Source organism: Pseudoliparis swirei, chromosome 2, assembly GCF_029220125.1.
Source record: "Pseudoliparis swirei isolate HS2019 ecotype Mariana Trench chromosome 2, NWPU_hadal_v1, whole genome shotgun sequence".
NCBI lineage: Eukaryota > Metazoa > Chordata > Actinopteri > Perciformes > Liparidae > Pseudoliparis > Pseudoliparis swirei.
The window spans coordinates 8,481,881-8,495,680 of NC_079389.1; the positions used below are offsets into that span (position 1 = coordinate 8,481,881).

The 13,800-nt window shown below is 44.5% G+C and overlaps 3 protein-coding genes across 7 annotated transcripts in view; all 3 read left to right on the forward strand.

Moving 5' to 3' along the window:
* The window catches only part of LOC130205728 (phospholipid-transporting ATPase IH-like), a 30,349-nt gene extending 26,350 nt beyond the window's left edge, over positions 1-3,999 (forward strand). For 2 of the 5 annotated variants that reach the window (XM_056433229.1, XM_056433237.1), the window contains 2 exons: positions 331-541; positions 1,527-3,999. In XM_056433229.1, the coding sequence (XP_056289204.1) occupies positions 331-541; positions 1,527-1,828 (513 nt within the window). In that variant the 3' untranslated portion in view covers positions 1,829-3,999. Of the gene's footprint in view, positions 1-330; positions 542-1,526 lie in introns of those variants that run through there. The other 3 variants (XR_008833960.1, XR_008833962.1, XM_056433244.1) reach the window with 3 other exon arrangements.
* Positions 4,000-5,319: 1,320 nt separating this feature from the next.
* On the forward strand, positions 5,320-8,275 carry creg2 (cellular repressor of E1A-stimulated genes 2). The gene is made up of 4 exons (XM_056430712.1): positions 5,320-5,762; positions 6,498-6,667; positions 7,582-7,695; positions 7,790-8,275. The coding sequence occupies exons 1-4, from the start codon at positions 5,352-5,354 to the stop codon at positions 7,929-7,931; spliced, it is 837 nt and encodes a 278-aa protein (XP_056286687.1). The 5' UTR covers positions 5,320-5,351; the 3' UTR covers positions 7,932-8,275.
* A 1,032-nt stretch (positions 8,276-9,307) lies between these two features.
* Positions 9,308-13,800, forward strand: part of mgat4a (alpha-1,3-mannosyl-glycoprotein 4-beta-N-acetylglucosaminyltransferase A) — a 40,581-nt gene continuing 36,088 nt past the window's right edge. The window contains exon 1 of the mRNA XM_056423894.1: positions 9,308-10,050. Coding sequence (XP_056279869.1) covers positions 9,957-10,050 — 94 coding nt within the window. The 5' untranslated portion in view covers positions 9,308-9,956. The remainder of the gene's footprint in view (positions 10,051-13,800) is intronic.

Consider the following 13,800-nt stretch of genomic DNA (forward strand, 5'->3'; position numbering starts at 1 on the left):
ATCTAAAGTCACATTCAGAGTTGGTCGGGAGTGGGAGTGACCATGTACACTGAACATAAAAGTCTCATCACTGCGGTGAAAGACTGCCGTGTCAAATTCTTATTGTAAAGAGACATCGGTGTGCAACGTGCTCGAGTTAAACCACAACGATGCTCGGAGTCCATATCCGTCGTGGGGACCAGTCCTCCTCTGGAGCTGCATGGTTGAGGCTTTTTTCAGTTTAGTCGATGTGGTCGCATCAAGGCCGAGGCAAGTGAGTATATCTGGGTACAAGACACAAGGTCTGAACAGGTTCATTAATGCTTCACTTTCCTATAACGTCACCCACAGACGGTAAGGACAGCGGGGGCCCCGGAGGGCTGTGTGGCCCCCGGCGCTGCAGATGGTGGCGGGGGAAGCATTGAGAGGAACCCGCTCCACCCTGGTAGGACCTGTGAGGGAGACAGTGGAGAGAAAAAAGCCGCTAAGAACTATGAATCCACGATGTCACACAGCCACAGCACCCCTCCCGGCAAACCCAAGGGTACTCGAGGTCACCATGGTAACAGCACACAGGGGGTCCTTAAAGCTGCTGCCGTGATGCTTCCTGCTGCTCTGCATGGGGCATGTTGTTGTGCTATGGCTCAGGCTGGGCGGGGCGGGGGGATAACATTTCCTGTCGTCAAACCTACTTTCAGGGATGGCAACCTCCAATTAGCTCTGCAGTGCTGGTTGCGAAGCATGCTCTGCTTTTCACTGAATGTGGGATGGGAGTGGACTTGAACTGGGGAGCAGCCAATGGAGGAGTTTGTATCCTCTCTTTATTAGACCCAGGCCACTTAACGTCCATTGCCAGTGGGCAGTTGGGCTCCAACAAGTAGTGGGCTTGTTGTGACTCCTCTTTGGTGCTGGACTGCAGGTGAACGTATAAGCCTTGGGAGCTAACGCTGAGGGTTGTGGCTCAGAGGAGGTTTCGTTGTAAAATTTGAGAAGACTGAGCTGGTGTTATAGGTTCGTAAAGATTTGACTGACGTTTGGTTCGTAACTCGGGTCATTACAGTTGACAGGGTCACTAGTAGGTTGCCTAATCCAACATGATGTCACGGATGAAACTAATGTGGAAAAATCCAGGTTGTCCAGGCAGCTTGTATCTAAAAAGTAGCCTCAGGAATACTGAAAGAGGAAATAGTGTAATAGTGTAATTTGCGTCTTCATTTCATAATCCGTCACAATTATTAATCACAATGGGAACGTTCAGAGGGTTTTCATCATCACTGGTCAGTAAATGATGTCTAGAATCCACATGTCTGTTCAGTGAATTTGATCCAATCGCCTCTAACAGGGTGTCATCGAAACAAAACATCTGGATATATAAAACAAATCCATTCAACCCTCTGAATACATCCCTGCTGTTCGATCTGGCGCATCAAGCCGTCTCTCATTTATTCTGATTTCATCTGCATGGTGCAAATCCTTCCCACTTCCCTTTCTTTCTGCTCCTGCTGTTCGGATTTCCTCGTGACGATGCCTCCTCCGTCTCTCCGCAGGACGACGAGAAGCTGTCGTCGCGGGCTCGCGCGGCCGAGTGGACTCCACCGTCCTCTCACCGGTCCCACAAAGGCGCGAGCGCGGACTCCTCTCACCTCCACCTGGGCGCCGCGGAGACACCGTCACTGCGCGGCTCCGATCCGCTTCCTGGGAAACTACTGGTCCACCTGGCAGGAGGCGGAGGAGGGGCAGACCTGCGCCCTCTCGGCCCCTACACGCTCCGTCTCTCGGGAGAAGGATTCGCCTACTACGCCCCGGGGCCCGAGACCTCCGTGTGAACACAAGCGCCGGGCTCTGGTAAACTATGTACCGCGTGGCATCTCGTGGGCCGAACACGCGAAGAGGCACCGAGAGACGGCATATCTTGAGGGTGGGGGGGGAAGGATATAGAGAGCAAAAATACAGCAGGCTAGGAGCCAAAGGAGAAAAAAAATTATCATAATAAAAAGCGGTGTATTACAAAGCCCAACCCCCCCCCCCCCCCTCACACACACACACGAGGAACGTGGAGGACATCTGAAGAGGGATGTGCAGTATACTCGCCACCCTGCCTTAATTCATAGATACAGATTATTAGAGGATTATATTTCTACGTCAGTTTACTCGTGTTTGTGAGTTGATGGGGATGGGGTCAGAGGGCGTACGCGTCTGGTACAGTGTGATAATTCTTCCTCTTCTTTCACCCTCACGATTGTGTCGACTGTTGTTTGGTCTTCTCTGCCAGTGTAGCATGTCAGATCTCCCTGCGGCATGCCGATCTGCTCATCCCTCGTCCCCGGTCATCATTCATCATGAACTATACATCGCCACCGCTTTGTTTTCTTCTTTTCTTCTCCAAACCCAGTACACACACACTGTACCAGTACACACACTGTACCCACTCCTGCCCCACTGTGGTGCTGTGGGGTAACAGCAGCAAACCCCCGGGACTCGCAGTCGTTATTCATGGCTGTCCTCAATGACTTGCTCCTCCCCCCTGTTGCGTTGCGTTTGTGTGTTTGCCGCCATGCTCTGTGTGATGCAAAAAGTAACGTAAGGATACTGATGTCATGTTTCCACATTATACGGTTGTTTTTTTCCTCTGTGTTGCATTTATCTATGAGTTCTAATGTATTGTTGTAAAATTATTGATGGCGGTCACTGTTGATGTATGGATGTAACTTAAAAAATACTTTTTGATATATGTATATATATATTGTATTGAGAAGGGATGTTATATAGGCTGTTGTTAGGAGGGAGACAATCAAATCAATGGAATGTTGAGCTGATGTGTCCATCGTGTCCTCCAGCTGAAGATTGTAGCTCATCATGGATGACATCACCTTTTCTGCATTTTCTCACATCCCAACGTCCTCTTCGTCCAAAGCATATCTGTCCCGTTGCACACGGCGAGTGACCGACTCTGGAAGTCTCGAATGTCAGATTCCCGAAGCATTTTTGTATGTTTATACAGTTTATTTTCATACACATCACCATCTGCCAACATGTATAGATTTAATAACGGGTGTTGGATATTTTTTTTACTGGGGCACAGGTGATTTTTTCAGTTTGGTTGGAGGTCTGGATTTGTCTCTTTCATTTTTCACTCAAAAACGTCCCGACCTCAGTAGATGAATTGAAGGGCCTTGGTGCTCGTCATGCAGCGTCCCGCCTCACTGTGCTGTTGCCATACTGTATCCAGACATATTCTACATGTCACATACAAATACATGATGATGCTCTGAGGTCTATTTTACTTTAATAACGTAAAGTTAACACAGTTTATCTAAGTCCTTCACAGCTCCGTTTTCCACCTCTACCTGTCACTTTTGTGTTGTCCACATTGAATATTTTCTTCTGGTATTTTTGTATCCCAGAGATGAGATTATATTTTAACTGCGTTTAGAATGTGTGTTCACGTTTGTAACCAAAATTAGAGCAACGTATACATGATGTGATTCATTAGAGATTTACCAATAGGTCCACACACACACACACACACACACACACACACACACACACACACACACACACACACACTGCACTTTGTTCCACAACAGATCAGTTTCCCCTCTTAAAACAAGGTATAATGTCTTGGGGCTTATACGTTTTCACTCCTCACAAGTTATTTTTCTAAGAATGTAGTGGGTGAGTAAGAAGAGAGAGAAAAAAAGTGACCAAATAACGACCAGGAACGGGACTGTCCGTTGCCTCTGTCTCAGATGGGCTTATGGCACCAGCGTTCTCCTCCGGGTCAGAATGTCAATTCGGTCACTCTCGAGCTCGGCCAATGTCCGAAATGACGACTCGAAGCTGCACGCCTCATCTCACACTTTCAGTTGCAGCACAGTTTATATTACCAAACAGGTCTCGAGAACGTATTGTTTTGTTTTTGGATCAGCTATTGGGACTTTTTGCCAGCCTGTCTGTAGCAAATGGGGGCAGAGCACTGAATTGTCATTTTGCTTGTAATAAAGAAAAGAGTGAAAACATTATGGACCTGTGTTAAATACATATATCACTTCTGCATGTTTTTTTCTGCCATGATCCCTCTCTTGTCATTTCCGACCTCAGTCCATGTCCACCGTTCCCCGGTCACATGGTCGTCACATGCCAGCACAACTGCACCTTGTGCCATTTTGCTGTTTTTTACCAATTCAATTCAGTTTATTTTATACGACCCAATATCACAGATTCAAATGTTGCCTCAGAGGGCTTTACAATCTGTACTCATATGACTTCCCAGTCCCAGGACCTCACATCGGATCAGGAAAAAGTCCCAAAAGAGAAACACTTTCACAGGGAAAAAAAGGAAAGAAACCTTCAGGAGAGCAGTGTATCAATGAGAACTGTGGTTGTTATGATCTAGACAATATTTATGAGACTCTACATTGTCACAGACGTGATATTGCAGACTTATTTCCGGTTAATGTCGTTAAATAACAGTTACCAATCAAAATGTTGCTAATGATCCCTAAATAGGGCCCTGTGCCTATAGAAGTTAATTTATTTATTTATTATACCTCATAAAGATACAGTCCATATAGATCTACATCGATACAGCATAAAATAGATCTGCCATTATTTTTCCCATCTTTGCGTCCTCAAAATGCTGTCCTGCGACTGGAGGAATAAAGACTTGTTGCCAGAGTTACGGTTAGGGAAAAAGGAGTAATTACCTTGAGGTTGGCTTTACATGCGCTCCAGCGGGGCCTCACCTGTGGCAGTCAAAGCTGCTGACAGGGGTGTGGTGGAGGGGGCCGCCATTCACCACCTCTCCCAACATGTGGTTTTTTGTAACAAGGCAGATCTGGCTTCTGATAGGCCCTCTGACTCAGCTCAGTTAGTCTCTCTCTCTCTCTATGGCATTTGCTGAATCTTCCTTATACATTTAGATTGGGATTGATAATATAAAAATCAAGTGAGTGTCCAAGTGAGTGAAATCCTCAATTGTAACATGTATGTTAGAAGGGTTTCAACTCTTTTTGGGAGGCTGTTATTGATAGCATTGTGTCAAAATGTGGTGCAATAACAATAACAATGTTTTCTCCTGCATATAACCCAGGAGGACCACATGTCAGACACAGCGTTATTTCAGTCCAATACAACACCATTCAAAGCACTGCCTCAGCAGCATTGTTGGATACATTCGGACTCCTCTTTAACCAATAATAATGATCATTTTATAAACTTTATATACTGTTGTGTAGCAAAAATGCTGTAATTATTACACAATTACTTTTTCCCGGCTTAGCCAGTAGAGGTCGCTGTGAAACTCGTGTAAGGCAAGCCAGAGCACGTGAGGTTGTAAACAAAACGAGTGGCGGTCGAGGGCGGCCATTGAAATGAGGGCCCGCTACTCCCCCCTGGCAGTGCTCGCCTCTGTCCTGTGTCTGTGTCAGGGCTTCACCCTGAGGAGCTCGGTGTCCTGGGTCGTCCCCTCCAACGACGTGGTGGAGGACGCCCACCTGTCGGAGGAGGTCGCCCCGGCGTTGCTGGTGGACAGCGCGGGGCTGTGGAACCAGGCGTACCCCGACGTCCTCGGAGACGACGGCGGCCCCGGGGAGCGGGCGAAGCCGGAAAACGAGAACATGGCGCAGCTTTCCTCTCGCTTGTTTTCATATCGGCTGGAGAAGGCGAAGAAGTCCGGCGGCGGCGGCCCGCCCCCCCCGCACCAGGACACCGCCAGGACCGCCAGATACATCGCGCACTCCAGTGACTGGGGCCACCTGGCCACCATTTCAACTCAAGACCAGGTGAGACGCTCCCAGTGGTCCTGGTGGGCTTCCTCTGGCCGGGGACTTGACCGATCACTCATCGATGCATTTGGCCCAGCAGCACGCTCGAGCTACTCTTTCAAACTCAAGTGATAGCAGTAGATTCAAGGGAGCTAGGTTATAGCAACATCATTTGTGAAACAGTGACGTCCAGTGGTCATGTAACGTTATACTTCTACTCCATCACTTTTATCTATGCTTATGCGAACACAACTTTCTTTAATTCATCAATGTTTTATTATTATATGTGCTTCCTTGTTATAGATTTGAAGCCCTGAAAGCTGCTCAGGCGTGTTGAGTTATGAGGCTGTTTGAGTTTGAGTTGGGTTTGTACCAAGTTTTAATGCAACGACAGAAAACTCCCGAAGTCCCAAGAACGTGTGTCCACTGCACCACATTAATATCTAACACACACACGATACAACAAACATTCATCTTTTGGGACCCTGGGGGCATAATGTATATATCTGAAAGGGACCGTTCTGCATAATTAGCACTTTAACTCAATTTGGCTGTTAACGATTTTACTCTGAATTTTAAATGGAGGACTTTTAGTATTAGCAGTACATTGTACTTTTATTCTATCTAAGTAAAGGATCCAAGTATTTCGGTCAAATGAGTTCCTGTCACCTTTTCAGACTGCATTATCTAAAATGTTACCAATTTGAATTGTGCATATTTTATTTATCACTGACTGTTTATTAATACCAACAGATCAAAGGTCTCCCCTTTGGCAACATCTTCTCAGTCAGTGATGGAGTGCTGGACAACAGCACCGGAGTCATCTATTTCTATGTGACTCCAATGGACAACAGTGTGTCCGACCTGAAGAGTAACCCCTACGCTTCGCTCACATTCTCAGAGGCTGAGGGAGAATTCTGCAGGTAAGCTTTCATTGCACTGTCCTGAACTCGTGGCCTGAGGCAAAAAAATGACAACAGGGCCCTTATTAACCCCCACTTGTTCCCAGAATATAGGCCATATGTGATAGATTTCCCTGCCTAAATACTACCAAGTGTGGTGCGTGGTAATTTGTGTAAACTAAAATAGTTTGTGGAATATGTAACAAAGCACAACACTTAAATAATAAATTTCTTAAAACTAAGTCACTTAAAAGAGGGTAGCCCTTCAACGCAAATAATAAAACAGGACCCACCTTGAAGGACTTTAATAATGTCAGTTGACTGCTTTCACGTCGCTCTTTTTCAAACCGTATCAATATAATTAGTGCCAACCAGACAGACTCTGTAAACTGGTGAGGAACGCCGGCTCCATCCTCGGCTGCAAACTGGACAATCCGGAACAGTTGGTGGAGAGGAGGACATAAGGACAGGAAATGATTGTCCGTATTGGAAAACCTAGACCACCCTCTGCACCACCTACTGCAGGGACAGCGGAGCACGTTCTCCAACAGAGAACATTCCTGATACAGGAGAACACTCCTCATACAGGAGAACACTCATACAGGAGAACATTCCTGACAACTGCTATAAGACTTTATAGTAAATCACCTCTGGACTTGAACAACATCAATAACCCTCACACTGCTTTCACTTCATATACTTTATACACACTTATATACACTATATATTTTTTATTTTTTGAATTCATTATATAATTTTCTTTAATTCATAAATGTCCTGCTCTGCTATTTAATTTTATTGTTTTGTATATATTGCAATCTTGTTTGCTGCTGCTTCAAACAAATGTCCCCCTGTGGATGAATAAAGTCTATATCTATTCATCTATCCCTCTAGCCGTGTGCTACATCGGTAACATGGTCCTCCTGTGTTTCAAGGCAAATGGTGTACGACCCGGAAGATCCAAGATGTGCTCGACTCACACTAACAGGCAAGATGGTGGAGGTGGCCCCGGAGGAGCAAGGGTTTGCAAAGGAGGCCATGTTTTCCAGGTAACGCGGCTAATGGAAGATGTAGCAGTGTACGAATACATGTTGTCGTCCTCCTACCCTGTGAGTGTTCATGTGCTACTTTTTGGTTGTGTAGACATCCTCTGATGGCAAAGTGGCCAGTGGGGCACAAGTGGTTCTTCATGAAGCTTGAGTTAATCCAGGTCTGGCTGCAGGACTGGATCGGAGGCATATCACTCATTCCGCTGGAGGACTACTTTAAAGCCTCGCCTTTCTGAGAACACCCCTCCCACTGCATCATGCCAGCCTCTACAGATCTGTTCAGCTGTCTGCCCCACATACTCGTATAAGGAGCAAGAATTCCCAAATCAGCAATTAGCAAAGATTAATGTTGCTAATGAAAAAAATTTAAAGGGAATATTCTTCACTTTTTCCCTATAAATCTGTTTGGTGTGTGAATATATTTCCATCGCTAACTTTCTCTTTAAATCGAATGATCACAGTCATCACAGCTTGCAAAATTCTACATCATTTAATATATTCTTTATAAACATTGATTACTATTTTATTGTTTAAGATATGTATGCTGTTTGTAAAATAAATGAATGTCGGCACAAAATTATCATGACTACTTTTTTAAGTAAACATTTAACCTTCAAAGATAATTTGTAATGTCGACACCTAAGCTATGGTTTTTCATTTTGAGACTGAAATGTGAATCCAAGTCCAAAGTTAAGTGTCATTTTTTGTTCTGTTTTTGTATCTTGTGTCTGGAAAAAATTGGGACAACTATGCAACACTTAGTCATTTTTCGCTAGTCAACGGTTGTCAAAACGGTCTGTTTAGGAATGTAATCAGTGAATATACCTTGAAGTGAGATGTGCACTGTTGTTTTCCAAGGTCACAAATAATGTTCCTTGATATAAATATGCTTTGACATCAAGGATGCAAGATCGCTTACCAATAGTGTTGTCTGACTCATAACTTGAAAATGTACTAGAGTGCTTTTGTGCATAGTACAAGCCATAAACAAACATACAAAGACCATTCGTGTGAAATAATGCATTTGATTTAGTTTGACTAACTCCCTAGATGTGACATCAGCCTGAATGGCAACAACAATAACAACGTATATGTTGATTGCAGTCGTCTCGCATGTGAAATGATAACCATGAAGAGGTTTCTTGGTATTCAAAGGTGTATTATTATGTGGTAGGGACGTGCACTTATTTTCATTAGTGAAGCACTGACTTTTTGAACAAATTATGCATATATCTACATAAATGCGCTTTTTTTTAGGAGGAGTCGTTTGTCAAGGTTTACTTTCTTTTATAAAGTGTTTCAACCTGTAACAATTTGTAAATCCTGCTCGTTCACAATCCGATACTGTCAAGTCACCTGGATTCTGACTCAATTATTAAACTTAAAAGTTGTGTGTGGGGGCGTGGCTCACACTAACAATGCTACTAGACAACCGGCTTCCCAAGTTTGAAATGCCCTCGTCAAACGCACCGTCCAGCCTGTGATAGGACATACAGCGCTCCTTCCTTGTTATCATAACGTTTCCGGCAATGCTCTCGCACCAGTTGTCAAATATCGCGTGATTTCGCAGCTCATCTCCTAAGATGTGCTGTTGGCGTGTGATTGGAATGAAGCCATTTGGCCCATTACAGTAAAAGTTACCTCGAGAATGACAGTGATTCAACGGAGAAGAAGCCCGGACTGTAATGTACTCCATGTCGGTTAAAAGGATTACGGTTGATACCCTGGCGCGAGGCTCGGAGTAAGCAACACGACTGCACGCTGCTTTTTATTTTTATTTGTTGTATTCATCTATTGCCAGTGGAAGCAGCCCAGCGTCGAAGTCGACGCGAGACGAGGCGTTGCCTTTCGGACGCCGTCAGAGAGCGAGCAGCCTATCCCGGAGGATCGACCGTTACACACTGGAAATGGCTTCTACTTGTAACGTTCACGTTACAATGGCTCGTGTCGGCAGCTAGCTAGTTCTGTCTTAACCATGTTGTCACGGAAGGCAGTTGACTCGTGACCGAGTCGCCGGAGGACGGTACAGGAGGAGCCAGTCTCAACGACGAGAGGAGACGGAAGGTACATCCGAGCACTCGCCTCCCAAGCGCAGAGGTCCGTGTCGCTCACTCCGGTTTTTACACCGTTCTGACGCAACCGTATGCCGGCGCTTAACGCCAGCCTCGACACCCCGAAGGCAGCGCGAGAAGGAGGGAGGGAGGCAGCGGCCGCTCCGGGGTCCCCGACACTCAGCCGAGGAGAGGCTCCGCTGAAATGAGATGAGGCTCAGAAATGGAACTGTGGCCACTGCGATTATTTTCTTCACGTCCTTCCTCAGCCTGTCCTGGTACACAGCGTGGCAGAATGGCAAAGGTAGGTCGACCACGTCCTGTCATCGCGGCGAGCGCTCACGTTTAAAGGTGTACTTGTCTTTCTGGAAGAAGCGACAGCTGTAGGGCCTCGTTCACAAAAACAACTGACGGAGCTGACGTGGGACCAGCAGCATGTCGGTCCTCGGACAGCAGGTGTTACTGTTCGCCTCGGACCTCATCGGGGTTCAATTCCAGTAACACCCTAAGTCACAATCCTTACATTTAAGAAACGTGCATTACACAATGCGTACATGTTAATAGATTATCTAATGTCCTGTCGTTAGCCTCTCTGGCACGTGCATGTATTTTGTTGATATTTATTTATTCTGTTGGGTTCGTTTTTAGCACTTTGGCACCATGGCAGATGATGTAGTTTGGCCCCCATCTCTGACAGCTCATTGCTCATCTCAACTGTTCGGTTTCTATCACACCTCCAATCAGATATGGGGGTAATCTATATATATATATACCATGTGTTTACATATCCTGCCAAGCATCTAGGATATGGCTCTATTACACAAGTGTCTGGGTTTTAGTAGTATATAAGGGCAGAGTGCTCACTTGCCGGGGTTAACCCCATCCACAGGGGAGGGTTCTGGGCCTTAGTTATTTGTTATCAGCTGTGTGTAAATAATTGCAGCCGTTAGATAAATTCCAAGCCAAGGCTTCATGTTGCGAGTACTGTGGAGCTTATCAGCTTGATGGAATATATTCTTTTAAATGGAGTCCAGTGAGTGACGGGTCCTTTTCTTGATGAAAGTACATGTACCAAGCAAAGGTCAAGTGTCGATGCCCTCTGTTCCGTGTGATTCACCTGTTGATAGTCCAGGGTCTGTTAAAACAGGAATATTTAAAGTAGTGGCTGTTTGTTTTCTGTGAGTACACTCTTTTTTTCTGGACCTCACAGCTGTATTTAAAATTCTGTGATATTGACAAATGGTAAAACGTTAAACTTTTAAATCATTCAAATATGCAGTTTGCTGATAATTAACAAGAAAGAATTCCTGAATTCTCAAGGATGGCGAATAGCCATTTTTCGCGGCAGACATGTTTGACTTGTCATAGTGGGACTAATATATATAACAGTAAGGATTGCTCAGTTGTATTCAAGTTTCTCAGTAAGTCATGGCAGTGGGACAACGAGCCAGTGTTCACACTACTTACCAATCTTACCAATTGCCCCTGTGCTTTTTCTACTGGCCCATGTCCAAATGTCTTCAGTTGGAAAAGGCCTGTGAGCACTGTAACACTAGAACTACTATCCATAAGCAAATGTGTATTTCTGTATTGTGGCAGAGAGAGAGCTCAACACACTGCCACTGAAGTTGACTCACGCAAACAGACAAAACACAAGCAAATGAAGAGCATTAAGGGATGTCCTAGTCGTGGATCCAACTCTAAACATCCCGAAAGAAAACCTCATTATTTGCTTGCATGTTGCCGATGTGAGCTCATTTAAACAAAACATATTCATATTTGACCAAACTTTGATGGAATAAAGAAACATGCAGCAAATGCATCAAGTCATACAAAACTAACAACACAACAGAAGCTGTCTTGGGATGACACAACCAGCTATTTGTAATTTGCAAATAACAAGTCATACACACAAATAACATAACTAACAACACAACAGAAGCTGTCTTGGGATGACACAACTAGCTATTTGTAAAAGGCAAATAACACTTGCCATATAGACACTATTTTAAAGCTATAAGTCCAATCGACACACTTTCAAATGCCATCAATGTCAACATGTTTATACATATTTCTGTGTTATGCAACATCTGTAAATGCAGTTAGTTTATTTATGTCGCTTAGAGAATGTTCTCCTTTTTAGTTTGATTGTATTTTCCTTATGTGCAGCATTTACTTTTCAAATGCAGCCTCTTACTTTTTCCTCATTTGATTTTGCAGTGCATTTAGGGGGACATGGTTTTAAAAACAGAAAATATATTTGTTCAATCGAGGTTCATTTCAGTTTGGACTACAACATGTAATAACTGTTTATGTTGTGGGGGTGAGCAGCAATGATGATCTCTCTTTCGGGCTTTTTCATGTTCTTTACCTGTTATTGCATTGACTCCATGCCATTTTGTGTTGTTTCTTGTCTTAACAAGAGGTTTGAAAACACACTTTCTTTTTCAACGCACTAAGCTCTTTTATATGCCATATCCTTTCTCCCTGCGGTTATTGAATGGCGTCTCCTCTTTATTTTGCCCAGTGTGGGTGTTTAGAGTGTTTTTTGGCCTTAATAAAATAAAATGTCAGTTCTACACAGAAGACAAGTATTTGCATTTAGGCAAATTAGGTATGATTCAGTTACTGTAGATTTGGGTGGAGAGATCATCTTGGGCAATGTTTTTATTTTAATACATTTGCGTTGCCTATCCCCTTTGCTTCCGACAGCCTCTGTCGTTCCTGGTCACTTGACTGCTGCGAGAGCTATGCCAGTCAGCTGTACAAACACTCCATGTTGAATGGCTCTCCAGAATGTGTACTTCTCTGTCAGAGTCCGCCTCGTCCCCCAGGGAGAGACTGCTCTCTGGTATCCACCTGGTTTATATCTTAAACGGTCTTTACCAACATTGGTGTTATTAATATATAATATCTCAATTTGTATCTGTCAACGATGAAGCCTGGATGACCACCAACATTAGTCACGGAGTTCCACAAGGTTCTGTGCTTGGACCAATTTTATACATGCTTCCGTTGGGCAATATTATAAGGAAACACTTCATAAACTTGAATTGTTATGCAGATGATACTCAACTATATCTATCGATAAAACCAGATGAGATCAACCAGCTCAGTAAAATTCGAGCATGTCTTAAAGACATAGAAATTTGGATGACCTGCAACTTCTTGATGTTAAACTCTGACAACTGAAGTTATTTTACTCGGCCCTGAACACCTCAGGGATCAATTATCTGGTGATGTGGTTTCTGTAGACGGCATTGCTCTAGCATCCAACACCACTGTAAAGAATCCTGGCGTTATCTTTGATCGGCACTTGTCCTTTAACTCCCACGTGAAGCAAATCTCAAGGACTGCATTCTTTCATCTACGCAACATTTAAAAATCAGACTGTAGCAGGTCTACTGCCGCTACCCGTGGGTTTCCCCCAAAAGCTCCAAGGATCAGCCAGGCACCATGAGGTTTCGTTGAACGACATTTTATTCACACACAGCAGACCGCAAAACCTGCGCCTCTGCTCACTTCCCCCCGCTCCACCCTCAACTGGGAGCTTTTATGAGGGCGGCCTCGGCTGCTGACTGATTGCCAATCACCAGCAGCCGAGGCCAAATTAGAGACAGTTGCCACACAGACGCATCTTGTCTCAAAAAGATGTAGAAAAACTAGTTCACGCTTTTCTTACTTCTAGACTAGATTATTGCAACTCCTTATTATCAGGCTGCTCGACTACGTCTCTTAAACCCCTCCAGTTAATCCAGAATACTGCAGCTCGTGTACTCACAAACTAAGAAAAAAGATCACATGACTCATGTACTAGCTACTTGTAGTTCCTAGAGTCTTAAAAAGTAGGATGGGAGCCAGAGTCTTCAGTTATCAAGCTCCTCTTTTATGAACCAGCTTCCACCTTCAGTCCGGGAGGCAGACAGTCACCTCATTTAAGGGTAGACTGAAGACTTTCCTCTTTATAGTCTTATAGTGAGGACTGAATCAGGTTCACCTGGTCCAGCCCCTTGATATGCTGCTATAGGCTCCTGGGGGACGTTTTAGGATGCAC

Excerpts from the sequence above, each read along its gene's own strand:
- creg2 (XM_056430712.1), top strand. The coding sequence starts at position 5,352 with ATGAGGGCCCGCTACTCCCCCCTGGCAGTGCTCGCCTCTGTCCTGTGT. Across the intron at positions 5,763-6,497 it reads CCATTTCAACTCAAGACCAG|ATCAAAGGTCTCCCCTTTGG; the intron begins GTGAGACGCTCC and ends TAATACCAACAG. Across the intron at positions 7,696-7,789 it reads AAGGAGGCCATGTTTTCCAG|ACATCCTCTGATGGCAAAGT; the intron begins GTAACGCGGCTA and ends TTGGTTGTGTAG.